Source organism: Mixophyes fleayi, chromosome 8 (genome assembly GCF_038048845.1).
Source record: "Mixophyes fleayi isolate aMixFle1 chromosome 8, aMixFle1.hap1, whole genome shotgun sequence".
Taxonomy (NCBI): Eukaryota; Metazoa; Chordata; class Amphibia; order Anura; family Limnodynastidae; genus Mixophyes; species Mixophyes fleayi.
In genome coordinates this window covers 49,295,534-49,312,600 of record NC_134409.1, presented here as the reverse complement: position 1 = coordinate 49,312,600, position 17,067 = coordinate 49,295,534, and the positions used below count along the sequence as shown (strand labels likewise).

At 41.0% G+C, this 17,067-nt stretch overlaps 1 protein-coding gene across 3 annotated transcripts in view; it reads right to left on the bottom strand.

Moving 5' to 3' along the window:
• Positions 1-17,067, bottom strand: part of LOC142099271 (glyoxal reductase-like) — a 125,611-nt gene that overhangs the window by 90,247 nt on the left and 18,297 nt on the right. For all 3 annotated transcript variants that reach the window (XM_075182555.1, XM_075182557.1, XM_075182556.1), the window contains exon 3: positions 11,464-11,712. In XM_075182555.1, the coding sequence (XP_075038656.1) occupies positions 11,464-11,712 (249 nt within the window). The remainder of the gene's footprint in view (positions 1-11,463; positions 11,713-17,067) is intronic.

The following is a 17,067-nucleotide window of genomic DNA, read 5'->3' as shown; positions in this document are numbered from 1 at the left end:
CACAGTCAAAGTCACGGTGCGGTGGTAAGGTATCAGCAGCCTTCTTGGAGAACACATCCCAGAATTCATGATATTGTGAGGGAAGCTGCTCCGGAATAGACTGAATCATACGCAGAGGCAGTGACAAGCAAGACTGTGTGCAATAAGAACTCCACTGAACAATCTCTCCTTTCATCCAGTCCATGACAGGGTTATGACAGGAGAGCCATGGGTGGCCCAGGATCAAGGGAACCGACGAACAATCGATCAGGAAGAAGGTGATTGACTCAGAATGGAGAGCTCCAATCTTCAACTGTAGTGGCGGGGTCTCCCAGGAAATCTTGCCACCAGGCAACGGACTTCCGTCTAAGCCACAGACAGTAATAGCAGATTTGAGTTTTACCATCGGAATTCCGGCAGAGGGGGCAAACCCGATATCAAGGAAGTTGCCTGCAGCTCCGCTATCAATGAAGGTCGACAGGTCCACAGAGCGAGCACTGAAGGTGAGCTGTGCAGGGATTAATACAGCACTTTTCGGGGAGATAATTTGCAGACCTAGGTGAACTTTCCCCTCATTCCCTAGGCATGGTCTTTTCCCGACTTATTTGGGCAGGAACGGGAGAAATGGCCTTTTATGCCACAGTAGAGACATAGACCTTGCGAACGTCTCCTGTCTCTTTCCTCAGAAGAGAGACGATATGCTCCTAATTGCATATGCTCCTCATCATCCGTGGAAACAGGAATCAGAACAGATGGAGGAGAAGATGCCTCTTTTTCAGTTTTTTGCTCTTTTATTCTCCTGTCAATTTTAATGGAGAGGTGCATCAGATCCTCCAGTGAGGTAGGAGACGGATATTGCACCAAAGAGTCTTTGATTTGTTCTGACAGGCCTAAACGAAACTGACTGCGTAAGGCAGGGTCATTCCATCCACTATCAGGTGACCATCTACGAAATTCCGCGCAGTATTCCTCTGCAGACCGCCAGCCTTGTTTCAAGGCCCGTAGATGAGCTTCAGCGGAGGCCATTCGATCCGGGTCGTCATACAGTAGACCCAACGCCTCGAAGAAAGCATCTACTGACTGCATGGCAGGACTGGCCTGCGGCAAGGAAAAGGCCCAAGACTGGGGGTCACCCTGTAAGAGGGAAATGATAATCCCGACTCTTTGTTGCTCTGAATCGGAGGAGCGGGGTCTCAACCGGAAATAAAGCTTGCAGCTCTCCCTGAAATTCCGGAACAGAGATCTATTTCCGGTGAAGCGTTCCGGTAAATTCATCTTAGGTTCGCAGACGGAACTCGGAGTGGGTTGTGAAGATTTCGCAGCTTCTTCTTGAGTGGACAAACGCTCAGACAATCCCTGGATCATTTGGTACAGGGATTCCACATGACCCGCTAGGCCTTGCGCCGGGGACGGTGAAGTTCCACTTCCTTCCATCTTAACTTCGTCTCCAGAACGTCTGTTTTTTAGGCCGGTTATACTGTTAGGAACCCCTCCAGCCGGCACGACACAACCCGGAATCTACTCTGCCAGTCAGGTGTTCACTGGAGCCCCTGATGGTGGGGAAAAACTGGGCTGCAGACTGACAGAGGGTCGTGAAGTGTGTACCGGCTGGGGAGAACCCAAGAAAGCGGAGTGGAATCCAAGCAGAGGTCAGGGGCCGGCAGCAGACAACAATACCAGTATACAAGCTGAGGTCAAAGGGTCACGAGCAGACAGGGAGGTCGGTATTCAAGCCAGAGGTCAGGGTCACGGGATACACAAGCAAAGTCCAAATCCAAGCCAAGGGTCATACACGGGTAAACAACAGCAAGTCCAATAGACAGGAACAAGGCAGAGAGCAGGTACAGCAGACTGGATACAGAGACTATAACCGGCAATGAGGCAGCAGACCTCATTGCCTTAAATACAACCCACAACCAATCAGAACCTGCCCCTAGACATAGCCACACTTGCAGGCTAATTGCCAGCACCTAGCAAGACCAATCAGGGCTTAGCCCTGAAATCCACACTTGCAGGCTAATGCCTGCTAATTCAGCCACAGGCTGAATCTGCCTGATTGTCCCTAGGGCGCATGCGCGCCTGGCTGCCAGGACGCGGCGCTGAGGAGGCGTCCGACCGTTGCCTTGGCAACGGTCGGGAGTTGGAGGGAAGTGACGTCCCGGTCGTCATGGTGACGGCCGGGACGTTGGGACCGACAGGAAGCGAGCCGTGGCGGCTGTAAGTACCGCCGCGGCTCATGACATCGTTTAATTTAACTTCAATATTATACTAATAAATAAAAAAGCTAAAGGGTATTTTTTTAAACAATATAATTACATAAAATATCTCAAAGTTCCACAGTGAGTTTCATGGTTTGGAACCATGTCTCAGAGATCTGGCAGTCTTTCATTGTGAACTGCAATGTCTCTGCATTTTTCTTTTTTTGAGACTGGCCAACCTACTGGCTGAGCCACGTCTTCTGTTCAACCGTTCCATCTCCTATGCCCCCCCCCCCCCCCAGTTCCCCATGCTCAGAACTTTAAAAAAGCAGAGACAAAAGTGGGGTGGGGCAGAGAAGGAGGAAAAATTAGAGGTACAGATATCTATATATATCACAAATAGCGTATACAGCAATATTATATTATAATAGTACACTACACAACATACAAAAAATCTCTGCACTGATCTCATGATCTCAACCTGTCCTCTAGACTCTATTTCCTCCAAACTTCTCCGCTCCCTCTCTTCCACTGTATGCCCACCTCTAACTCACCTCTTCAACCTGTCTCTCTCCACTGGCACATTTCCATCCTCCTATAAATATGCGCTCATGTCACCAATTTCCTAAGAAACCAACTCTCGATCCAGCCTCTCTCTCCAACTACTGCCTTATTTCTCTCCTTCCTTTTACCTCCAAACTACTTAAGCGATTAGTGGACAAACGCCTGCCTCAAATCCGCAGTTTAGTAAATCTAGCCCTAAACGTCATTTCTCCATACTCATTCTCCTGGACCTCTCTGTTGCTTTTGACACTGTTGATGACCCTCTCCTCCTACACACCCTTCACTCCATTGGTCTTCGTGACACAGTTCTTTCCTGGTTCACTTCCTTCCTATCGAACGGCTCCTTTAGTATTTCTACCTCGGGGAAATCCTCCTCTCCACTCCCACTATCTGTTGGCCCTTTACTTTTTTTAATTGTACACCTTTTCTCTTGGGGCACCAATTCACTCATTTGGACTCAATACCACCTCTACGCTGATTACACCCAAACCTATATCTCTCCCCGGATCTCTCTCCTTCTACTATCTCTACATGGATGTCTCAACGCTATCTAAAGCTCAACATGTCCAAAGCAGAGCTTATTATCTTCCCGCCTGCCAGAGTCACCACCTGCCGTCAAATCTCCCTCACTGTCAATAAAAACACAATTTCCTCAGTCTCCAAAGCCCGCTGCCTTGGTGTCACACTTGACTCCACCCTCTGCTTTATTCCTCACATCCAGACTCTCTTCCAGTCCTGTCAACTCCACCTTACAAACATTGCCAGAATACGCCCTTTTCTTACTCAACATGCTACCAAAACTCTTATCCATTCTCTCATCATCTCCCGTCTTGACTATTGCAACCTCCTGCTATCTGGCATTCCTGAAACCCATATAGCCACATTTTAATCCATCCTAAATGCTGCTGAAAGACTGATCTCCCTCTCTCACCACTCCACATCTGCTGCACCACTTTGCAAATCCCTATACTGGCTTCCTGTGTCCCCCAGAATCAAATTCAAATTACTCACCCTTACCTACAAAGCCCTCAACAACACTACCATTGCATACATCTCAAATCTCATATAAAAATACTCTCCCTCCTGCCCTCTTAGAACTACCTCTGACCTGCGCCTTGTCTCGTCTCTGGTAACCACCTCTCACTCCCACCTACAAGACTTCTCCTCTGGTGCTCCCCACTTATGGAATTCCCAGCCACTCTCAATTAAGAGTTCCCCACAGCCTTCAAATCTTTAGACGCTCTTTGAATATCCATCTTTTTAGAGTTGACCTTATCCCCATTAACAGTATTTACACTAATGCACGCTCACAACTGTCCCAATCTATACTCTGAGCCACATCTGCTCCTCTTGTTTCAGCTGCGCCCTCTTCCACTTAGTATGTAAGTTCTCTAATGAGCAGGTTCCTTCATACCCTTTGTTTTCATGTCTGCGTTTATTTTGTCTACCTTGTATGTCTCAGTTTTATTTATGTACTGTTTTCCCTACTTTACGGTGCTGCAGAGCACTCTGGCATCTTACAAATCTACGATAAGAATAATAACATACAATATAAGTAAAACAAAATTGCAGTTGGGTACAAGTTAAAGGTTTACAGACAAATTGTTAAGCAATAAAAAATAGGTTGAGAAAAAATGGCCTATATAGAGTGGAGGTAGACTTTTAGTTTCAGCAATATTGATACCTGCCTGACAGTCCCAGTTTTCATAAGACAGTTCAGATCTTCATTTTGGCCAAAACTGCCACAGCCCAAGGAGAAACAGGAATGCTATATGTGTGGCATGGGCAAATTGTGCATGAATTATTTAATTTCAATTTAAAGTTTCCTTTAAAATAAAAACAAGCCATAATAAATACATCATACTTTGGATCAAGTGGGAGGAGCGTAATGCCACAAATCTCGTAATTTTTAGACCAACTCTCCCCACACCCCTCCCTGGGTGGCGAAACACCACAATTGCAACATCATGCTGGGGAAGACTGGGCTAAAATGCAAAAAATGAATCGTGTCAAGGAGGCACGTCTCGTCCACTTCACTAAGAAGTGGACAGGATCCGGGAGAAAGGCCTGCTCAAGAACTAAAACAAAATTCTGGAGTATGCAAATATAGAATACATTATTCCTTGCAGTGTACCTCTTTCGCTATATGTTTGCTATGTGTGTGATTCCTATGAAGATTTGTAGATTTACGTTTACATATTGAATCTCATAAATGTCATAACATTCAGATACAGTACTTAGAGCATGCCTGTCAATGAGATGGTATTATAAATCATTAAAAAAGTATAATTAAACTGCACCCTTCACCATCACTGTAATACATTGATTGTCTGCTTAATAAACTAGTCAGAAATCTAAACCTCATTCCATAAAGGACTTCAGCAGATTCAACCATTTCCAACCACAAAGTTGTTTCCAGAGAGTTAAATATATATATATGTATTTATTTAGAAAGGTGTTCACTGTTAAGTGCTTTCCATATTTAACTAATTTAGAGAGCCAGTTTGTATTTAGTAGAAAAACCCTGACTTCCTCTCTAGAGAGTAAAGATGAAAGGTCCACATATAATTATATAATGTAATGGCTATTTTAGGACATGCAAGCAAACATTATAATTATCCAGACTGTTTGCCGGATTCCTGCTTGGAAGTGGACTTTTATTGGCTTGTAGCTTTTTTTGTGGATAATCCTAAAAGTGTCTAGGGTGTTGCGTTTAAGGTCCAGGTGCAAAAGAAATATTTTTAAAAGAAAATTTGAATCTTCTGTTTTGAAATTTAGCCTATGCTCCCAACTTCACATTATTGGATGAAAATCTTTGTCTCATTTACGACAACCAGGGCCCTGATGAAGTTGGATCTATGTTTGTATTTTCAGCGTAAAATATGCATTTCATACTTTGCATGCACAGCAAAAATGAATGCATACACATTCATGTGCAGAGTCAGTAAGGAGTCGCAAGTATAAAATGCGACTTTTAGTGTCAGATTCAAATGCATGGGTGCGCTTGCTTACCAATAATGCGGTAAAAATTAATGCAGATTTTTGATCGCACCTCAATGGGGTGCAAGCAAAATCAGCGTTACTTCTGTACAAATAAAATCCACGCAAGGTGTCGCGTGGTCGTTCCAGAGGCATCTTGAGTGGATTTTTTTATTAATTGAATCTGTCCCTTAGAGAGGCGGAACGGGAGAGGGAAGCGGCAGGCAAGTGTTGACTAGTGCAGCATGGGCATGTACACATAGCTGTGATATTATCAGAGGTGGAAGCAGATGTAGACTTGCCTGTTAGAAGGTGTATCTCTTGCAGGTGCTAGACCTAGGCGCCAACAGGCAGGTGCACTCCCATAAATTCAAGAGTAGGTAAGTATGACATAAATGAGTAGTTTGGTAAATTTTTCCTTTTTCGTCGGCAGTCTCTAGCAGGCTGTAGTTAACATAATCTGCAATGTGAACATTGCTAGAGAGTATATCTACCAAACATATTATCTGGCGGTGTCACATCCACGACAGGAAAAAGCAGATGCATGGAAAACAGCTGCTTTGAGCACAGCTATTCACTCTATCTTTCTCTATTTTTCCCCTCTCTTGTCTCATTTTAATTTTCTGTATCTATCTTTTTTGTCTTAAATATTTTCTATTTTTCTACATATTTCCTTTTCTGATTTCACTTTATAAATTGAAGAGAGCACGCACAGGGTAGCACAATGTACATTCAATGGAGGTAGTAATATCAATCATGGCACCTGGCGGTTATAATGAATGGGGGACAAGGGAAGGGAGTAAGGTACTCATTTTGCCAACTTTATCTTATGTGCCTAAGTACCTTGTCTCGCCACTAGCCATTGGCCACATCACAGATTGACATATATAAATGGCATCCTAGAGATGGTGGTATTCCACTCATAAATGTACCCAATCTATTTTGGCTGTTATTGACAGCAGGCGGGTACAGCAATAGGGTCATGAACAGCTTTGTGCATTTCCTGACCCTGCACTCTATACAACCAGTCTTAAACTCTGAACAATGTTTATACAATACAGAATTGTGAAGCACTTCTGCATATTCGTAGGAAGCCACAGTGAATCAGCTATCCAATGCAAGCAATTAATGAATATTTGCTGACATGGATCTAATAGTAGCTGCTATTTTATTTAATATTAGATCAAGTTTATAAAGGATTCAATAGTGACAAAAAAGCGAGACCTATTCAAGTCACTATTAATTCTTAAAGATAACCCTTTTTTAAAAATAAAATAAAATAATGAATTAATACCAGATTCTGCACCTAGAAATCTCTAAAGACTTAAGTGAGCATATTTGTTATTGCTATGGAGGAGAATTAGATAATTTCAGGGTAATTCTTCTTAGATTGCTCCAAGCATGTAAAAGTACAGATGGAAAGAAATTTAGGAAAATGTATTTTTTGTGATTAGTTTTGTTTTCATGTAGCTAACATACATAAACTAAAATATAAAATTTGTTTGGGTTGGTTATGAAATGAAAAAGTTATTCCTATTTAAACCAATGCAGCGTAAAACCATGAAATGCGCCTGGCCGTAGCACTGTAAACCACTTTCAGGCTTTAAGAGGTAAAGTGCTAGTTTTATCTTCATTCTCTGGAAGAACTACCAGATGCTATGGAATCCAAAGAATGCTCATATGGAAGATATTCAAACCAACAAACACGTTGCCTCCTCCTGTTTTCCCTCCACTTCAGCTGAACTGTATTCCCTTCTCTTATAATGTAATTATTTTATAGATCGCTATGCTCAAAAGTGTCCTTAAAAAACAGGAATCTGTTGTTCATATACATGGTAGGATGGCGCAAAAAATTTATTACAGTGTCGCCGGGATAATGGACAGCAGCAAAAAGTATCTGGTCAAAGTGAATGTGATCACGTGGCTCTCACATCCAATCCTTGGATGATAATTTAAGCCTAGTAACTTCTCCTACTGTTCAGTTTCTTGGCCACACTGCACTTAATGAGATGTGGCCAGGGGGGTTTCTACCACTTTTAAGCCATTTCTATTCAGGAAAAAAAATGCGGGTAAATAATAATGATCATCTCTTCTCAATCTCGGAGAGAAGATCTGAAAAAACTTGGGTAAACATACTTCAGTACACAACATAAAATCAGCTAATAAAGTACCCAAAGTAAAGACTATAATTTTCACTCTAACCACATAAGCCATAAACTCAAACTGATCCCCTATTTCTTTCCACATCTTTAGGTTCTTTATTAGCATCGTTTGGGATAAAAAAAATAATGTAAAAAACAATATATATAGGTTGAATAGATCGTTCCCATTGTATCATTATTTTAAGTAACTTATGATATAAACCCTCCAATTATAATTGGCAAGGTGCCAAAACTAAAGTCTAAGTCCATAATCAAACTTAGGGCTTAGGAAGGGCACTTTTCGATCTTAATGACTCAGAACACAGCAATTGGCAGAGACATAGTAATGTATTAAGTGATCAGTTAGAGGCCCAGATATTTGTGTTAAGAATTCAAAAGAATACAAACCCCAATTGAGACTTGAAAGCTTTCCTTGCCCCCATAACTATTATAACAAAACCAGGTAAGGATCAGAATGATTGTGCAAAGTTTTGGGATGAGGATTCTACTAAACAAAAACAGTTTTATTGGATATATGCACAATGACCAGGGTGGCTTTATCCCTAGACAACAAACTTCCGGCCACAGAAGACAAATATAATGACATGATCTCTATAATATAATCTACGGATGGGCAACAAGCTATGCTCATGTCACTAGATTTAAATAATCTGTCACTTTATCCAAGGATCTTTTCTTTAGCAATGATGCCTGTGGTTGGGTAACCTCATGGACATCACGAGGGAAGTACTGCAAAACTTGCAATACCCCCCACACACACACATACACTCCCTGTCGGCATTCCCTAAAGCTCTGATCTGGGCTTCCTCTTAACCCTGTAAACTTCTTCCCTTGGTAATCTCATCAGCTCTTTGGACCTCCAATATCATTTCTATGCTGTTGCCACCCAGATCTACCTCTTTTCCACTGACCTCTCCCCCTCTCCTGCTGCTTTTCTTAAACTTATATGTCTGAATTAATTGTATTCTGACCCTTCCAAGTCCTCTCAACTTCTCACATCTCTCTATCCATTGACAACAGTAACCTTTCATCTGTCCTTTACTCTAGTCATTTACTCCTTCCTCTCTTTCACTCCCCACATTCAATGCCCCTCCCAATCATGCAGCTTACACACTCGTAAAATCTCCAGGATCAGACCCTTTCCACCTGTATACAACCAAAACCATCATCCGCTTGCTTGTCATCTCTCACCTGGAATACTGCAACCTCCTTATCCTAAGCCTTCCTTCCTCCCATCACTCCCCAACTCCAATCAATCCTCAACGCCGCTGCTTGTCTTATTTTTTTCCCACCGCTTTGCACCTGCCTGCCCTCTTTGCCAGTCCCCACATTGGCTCTCTTATTCCTACAGAATCTAGTTTAATCTCCTTACCCCTTGTAAGCTTTCACAAGCAGGGCCTCTTTCCATTATCTGTGCCACCATAACACCAGTATAATTCCTCCTTTCCTCAATAAGAATCTCTGTTTCTGTTTGTTGCACCGAACCTCTTGGATCCTGGCATTCATGTGGATGTTACTTTGACAAGTACCACCTACCTAAACATTGTTGCTGACTAAGTACAACCCTTCATGGCAACGTTATTCCTTGATGGCAGTGACCTCTTTCAGCAGAATAAAATACCCTGACACATTGGAAATATTATTCAGGAATGATTTGAGGAACATGTCATTTACAGGACATAAAGAGTCTTTGCCATTTTATTGATAAAAAGAAAGTTAACGGTCGCACCAGAATAAATGGATTGAAAAATATAAAGGTTGAGCCAGATGCTCCCTATTTCCCTATTCAAAGTCATATATTCGAGATAACATTCATTGGATGTCTTCGGGAGGTGCTACCAACATACACAAATAAATTAAAAATTATATGAACTAGTATGAATTTAAATCATTAACATTAAGGAGTATTATCATACAAAGATTGCATACAGTTCATAATGTGTTCTTTTAAGACACTACACTCATATTTATATATTTTTTTTAATTACTATTTCACTGGCATCATGTTTTTAATGTTTTGAATTACTAATAAAAATATTATTTTAATTCATATTTGGTTGAGGAAGTCGTAGAAATTGAAGATTTTTATAAGAATACATATACTGTTAGAAAGGTAGAAAAACTACCTTGCTGTCTCAATGTCTTAGTGCCTATATAATATAATAACCAGCTGATTCAGTACTTATTGGAGTAAGATATCAACCTTAAATTAGAATTTAATTGGAATTTGTAGAATTAATATCCAAATGGAAATGTCAAACTTAAATCTGGATTTTCTGAGCATTTATAGGATGAATATCCAAATTAAATTATCATATAACGGGTAAAAATTCACAAAGTTGTATGTCAGTCTTGATACTCAATAGTAATACGGAATATCCAAATTATGTTGCATCTATAGTATAATTTCCCACATTAATTCACAAAAGGAAATATCCACACTTGACAACCTAAGATATATAGGGCTGTAGCCAGATACAGGGTCCCTTTTGATTCCATTCAGTTTGCATTCAGACTAATTAACTAGATTGTGATCCTTTTACTATCTCACAGCGCTGAGGTCATGAGTTCAATTCCCAACCATGGCCTCATCTGTGTGGAGTTTGTATGTTCTCCCTGTGTTTGCGTGGGTTTCCTCCGGGTACTCCGGTTTCCTCCCACACTCCAAAAACATACTAGTAGGTTAATTGGCTGCTATAAAAATTGACCCTAGTCTCTCCCCATCTCTCTCTGTCTGACTGTGTGTGTATGTTAGGGAATTTAGACTGTAAGCTCCAATGGGGCAGGGACTGATTTGAGTGAGTTCTCTGTACAGCGCTGCGGAAATAGTGGCGCTATATAAATAAATGGTGATGATGATGATAACCTCTATAAATGTTGCATCGGATCAACTAAAGCAGATTGATTTCTGTTGGAAGTGCTAAACTCTATTGGTGAAAGAGCCAGATAATATTATAAAAATAGTATGACACTGACAGCGAGCCCAGCAAACACCCACACGCGTTTCGCTATAGGCTTTTACAAGGCAACATGTATAGCAAGTCCCATTGAGGGACATCTGCTGATGGTTCATCCAAAGTTTTCAATGACACATTGAGGTTTAATAAAAATCAAAATGCAAATCTCTAGTTTAGCTTAGTGCTAACCACTAAATGTTTAGTTTACACAAGTCAGTTTTCCTACCACATTTCGTCTGATTTCATTTCAGGTGCAGACGATTAAACAGTAAGAAGTTTCCCTGTGCTAGTAAACGTCCTGTGTGAAAGTTTATTGATGGACATATACAATCCTCTTCGGATTACAGAACAATAACATGCACTCCACTGCCATAGCAGAGCAACATGACAAATATATGGTAACTTTTACATATACAATTGAGCGGCCCTTTAAGGAAATGTTACCTTTTATTTTAGATGTAATGGTCATTTAACTGCCTAAACATTGTGCATAATGAGCCCAATTTTTCCATGCCTGCAAACATTAAGTCAAACAGATTAATTATTATAAATATTACATATACAAGGACATTTAATATTTACTATATGCAACATAAAATAACCACAACATATTATATTTCATACCCAAATACTCCAATCCGAGCCTTTCACATGAATTTAGACAAGCTTGTGTGGCTTTCTCATATCCGTAGTCCCCCGGCCACAGCTTTGTGGTGATCCACAACTCTTCTCTTTTCACGCCACTTTCAGATATTGCTTTTCCCACCAGTTCCTCATTGCCATATCGTTTGGCTGTGTCAATGTGCCGAATACCACAATTTCCCAAAGCATAGAGCAGTGCATTGTGGGAATATCCTCCATCATGAGACATCCCTAGAGGTTAAACATAGAGATAATATTTATACAATACAAAACATTACTTTATATTTTAATTTATTTTAATCTATTGTGTATGGTACTGTAAGCGTGTAACTCTTGGCTGGATGTGTGTCAAAGACACTGTCTCCAACTATGTAAACAGAAGCAGCTAGGAAGTGTACACAACTATAAATATATGAAGCACACTAAACTGTGGTATTTACTCTGGCAGTAAAGGGGTATAAGCTTTAAGCGAGAATTATGTAATTGTACTACTTTTATTCTAAGAGACAGGTTCTCAGCATTGAGAACTGGGCTCAGCTTGGTAGGATACAAGAGCTGCTGCTTCTCATAGACTGAACGTATAATACCCAGAGCGTAATGAATGAAAAGCATTCAGAGACTCTGCCAATGGGCACAGATCCTTCTTGTGCGCTAATGACTCTGGCAGAACACTCAGGGCAGGAAACCTTTTCAATGTCAGCTTGTCAGGCAAGATGAAATGCCAAAATCCAACCCTTGAGATGGCAGCTCTATCCCATGGGGCTAGTATGATACACCTCTTGCAAATGTAAGAATGTATGTCAGTTACAGGATATGGTGCAGGTTCTTCTAAATAAATGGAAACAAATGAGCACTCAGTGCTGCAGCAACAGAAGGCTTTTCAACATTCTCTTGAATAATAGCTTCCCATGCAAAAGTCTCTATGTTCTGTGTGTTAGTTTAGTTAAGAATCCATTTTAAGCTTCATCACAAATTATCTTAATGTAAAAGAGGAATATGTACCATGGAACTAAGCTTTGTATTTATACTCTTGTATCTCCATACCATTCTAAACAACAGACAAAGGTATAGCAAACAAGCAAAGCATAATATAGAAATTCCAGATACAGTCTTTGAACAATATATGAAACCATTGAAGAAAGGCACCAACAAAAACAACAAAAATAAGACAAGGCGTGAAGATGAACAATTATCACCTAGATGAGCACCCTGTGACAGTCTAAAGCGCACAATTCCTTTGATGCTCAGCCAGTATGTGTATTTCAAGAATCAGTACACCAAACATGCAAATAATCAGCTAGTTAGTTAGCTTCCTTCAACTTGACTAGAAAACTGTAATTCCATGGTTGCCAACATTTTAAAATAATTTCTAGGGGGATATATCTAGGCACATCACATGGGACAATGCATTAGAGCACTACATTTCCCATCATGCATGTTTACAAAACTTGGCTACAATACACTTTCTCAGTTTTATGTAGCTTCAACAATAGAGCAAGTCTTGACTTACAAGGCCTAGAGAAAAAGGACAGATAGAAAGAATAGCATCTAGGGTGCAGAAAAAGATAAATTGTATTGTATATTTGATCAATACTGAAAAAAAGGGATATTTCCAGGGGCATAAACATATCCAGAGATTAATATTTAAACTCCAGGCTGTCCCTGGAAATTATACAGTTACTTCACTACATTTTGGTACTTATATGATTTAATAGAGCAGTAGTGTCATGTGGGAGCAGTATCATGTCTAAATAGTGCATACTTATTGGGAAAAGGTATGAGAAAACAACACAGCTAATAATTAAAGATGTTCACTGAGCCCCGTGTTCTGCTTTTGGTATTGGATCTGGATTAACTTCGTGTTTTGGTTTTGATTTTGGAACCATATTTTTTTTCTAAAAATCACATAATTTTGCTTTTTTCCCCCTAAATTATTATTAACCACAATAATACTAATTTCAAGTCATTTGCAGTAAAATTTGACCACCTCACAGGTCACAATATTATTTTCATACACTTTCAAACAAAGACCTCCACCAACCTGGCTGGATGCTAAGCAACAGAGCAATGACTCAAACACACGGCACTTCATAGCACATCTAGGAAACATTGCCACACAGCAGTAGCAGAAAAGAAAAGTGGTGTAAGATGGAATTGTCCTTGGATCATAAAATCAGTTATGGTTGATTTGATCACGCCACACGTTCCTTGGACAACTGTGGTAATTCTACAGCTAATGCATGGCAACGATCGCTGACCCCACCCCCCGGGATGCATGCTTTTATCAGGCCCAGACCAATCCAGGGTGCCAGATAATGCACTAAAAAGAGCCATTGTAATTCACAGCAAAAAGCACGTTCGTCATTGAGCTTCGATCAGCCCCAATTCACAAAAAATTATAATACAGTTAGGTACCTTTGACGTAAAGTGCAGATTACAAACACTTTGTGCAACACTGATGAAACAGCAGAAAAATGGAAGTCAATACATATATACGTCTATTTAGACATCCATGCTTACATTACTTCTGCAAGCAACGTTGTTTTTTGTTAATAAAACTGTTGTCTTTATACCATTCAAAAAAATTTAAAATAATTCTCCACCATTCTTTGGATGTTGATAGTTGATAGTAGGATCAGGTGGAGTTAGAGCAGAGGTGTCACTAACTTTGGTCAATTCTTTTACAGTAGACAAGACCAGATGTCATAATGTTGTGCTGAGTCATCTGCATCATCCCTGGGTCTCTTGGGAAAGCTGAGTTTTTTTTCCTAACAGCAGCTGACTGAGAAACTGAAGGAGGAAACACCATCCTGTCACGTAACACATGAGCGGTCATCTTGCTCACCAGGAGCTCCTTGCATCTCATCAGATCTGGGTCAGTTGAAAACAAAGAGAAGACATAGCTCTCAAACCTAGGATCAAGCACAGTTGCCACAATGTAGTGATCCGATTTCAAGATTTTGATAACTCTTGGATCCTGGTGAAGCAAATAAAGTACTTGATCTACAAGTCCAACATACTTAGCGTAATTGTTTTGTTTAATCTCCTCCTTCAGTTTCTCAAGCTGCTTTTCCAAAAGTCTAATTAAGGGAATCACTTGACTCAAGCTAGCAGTGTCTGAACTCACTTCACAGGTGACTACTTCAAATGGTTTTAGCACCTTGCACAACACGGAAAGTATTCTCCACTGCGCTTGAGTAAAATACCTCCCCCCTCCTTTCCCAATGTCATGGCTTGTGGAGTAAGCGTGGATGGCTTTTCGCTGTTTCTCCATATGCAGAAGCATATACAGGGTGGAATTGCACCTTGTCACCACCTCTTGCTTCAGTTGGTGGCAGGGCAAATTAAATTGCTCATGTAGCTGCTGCAATCTCCTACATGCTGTTGCCGAATTCCGGAAATGTCCAGATATTTTACGGGCCACAGACAGCATCTCCTGCATGTCCCTGTCATTTTTTAAAAAGCTCTGCACCACCAAGCTTATTGTGTGAGCAAAACAGGAAATGTGATGGAATTCACCCAGATGTAATGCTCTGACAATATTGGTGGCGTTATCAGAAATGACATATCCTGAGGAGAGTCCAAGTGGGATAAGCCATGTTGCAATGACATAACTTTTTTGTAACAGATTGTCAGCTGGATGCCTTACTGAAGCCAGTTATACACAGAGTAGCCTGCCTCTGAAAAATGTGACGTACTTGGGTACATGCTGCTGCTGTTCCTGCTGGTTAAGGCGAATCACCAACCCAGTGGGCTGACGCAGTCATATAATCTTTAGTTTGCTCAGTTCCGCTTGTCCACATATCTGTGGTTAAGTGTACAGTGGGTAGAATGGCATTTTGTAACCCAATAATTACATTTTTACAAGCCTTCTGGTAGAGGTGAGAAATAGCTTTTCTAGTAAAAATTGTGTTGTGATGGAATTTGGTAACGGGGACACAAGACCTCAAGTATTTGTCTAAAACCAGCTGTATTAATAGTGGATATTGGACGCAGATCTAAAACTAGCATAGTCGCCATGGCGTCTGTGATCCACTTTGCGCCTGGGTGACAGCTTTCATACTTGCTTCCTCTTGCAAAGGATTGTTTAACAGTCAATTGTTGTAAACTACTAGTAGTCTTCTCCTTGGTCTGCTTCTGGGATGAAGATTCACCCCCAGCAACAGGAGCAGCAGCAGTGGGACCAACGCTCAAGAATTCTTGAGATGCAATTTGGATGCAGAACTAACTCCGATCGCTACTGAGGATATTGATGAGGACAGTGTTGTGGGTGTAAATTGCAGGCATCGGGATGTAGGTGAGAGAAGAGACCTAGCTGATGATGGGCTGCTTGTTGTTATTTTTTTAGCATAAGTTTCCAAGTTTCCCAACAGCTTACCATGAACTCGCTTCAAATGGTGTAACATGGATGTGGTACAAACGCTACAAATAGCTAGACAACTATATCAGGATATGGGTAAAAATAATTCCACACATAAGAGGTGGATTTTTTTTTTGGTCTTATGCCCAAGCATGACAATGGCGTCCTTCTTATCACATGCAAGAACTGCTTCCACTGGTGCAGGACTTGCACAATCAACATCAACCTCATCAACATTTTCATTAGCGCCATTGTCAGCTACGCAAATATCCCCCTCATCCTGTTGCAATTCCAAAGTGGATCACTGGCTACACTTGGGCTGTTCATGCACACATCTACAGAAATGCTGAAAGGGGCCTTCTTTATGGGTACACTATCAGAAAGGTCAGGATTACATCTAGAACTCGTGGATAGACTCTCCTCAGGGATTTGTGTCATTTCTGAATCTGAACATACATTTTCCTCTAATGCTTTACGGTTTTCTTCAAGGCTCGGCTTTTACACGTAAAAGTATTTGGACACCAAGGTCTTGCATGGTCATGACTGACCTTTCAAGAAGATACCTCAGTGACAGTTGCAGAACTAGCACTTATAGAGAAAGGCGTAGGCCTCATTCTTTCCTTGCCACTGCGTGTGTAGAATGGCATTTTGGCAATTTTATTTTTTTCTGCAGATAACTTTGCCTGGATTACAGGTCTTTTTTTCTTGACCCAAGTAAAACGTGTTTTGGAACATTTTTGTTTCCATGACTTAAAACCACTATGCACTTTAACATAGGCTTTAGCAGATGAAGTAGAGGGATTACTATCATCAAGACTGGTGCCAGCAGCTGCTTGGTGCTCCTGGTCTTCTGTGTACTGATGTGAATCCATTTTGATAACACAGTACAATGTGACTGCAGATTAAGAACAACACTGCCAGCCCTATTATTTCTATTTCAGCAATGACAATTAGCAACGGAACTCTCCTGAATGCCACTGGAGACTTTGAAGAACACTGCTACACCTCCTCTTTCTTTTCTACCTATGATGCTGCCCAACTGCACTAAAGACTGCCAAGAACCGTGCTACCCCTTCTGTGTCCCTCTGAGAAATGGCGCTGGATCGCCGTGGAGGGTGGTATACTTATAGAATCCAAAACTGGCGAGATCCGACGACGTAACAATGACGTTTTGCCTCATTTTCAATTCCGAGGGCGCGCAAAAGTAACGAGCCGGCTCGGTAATC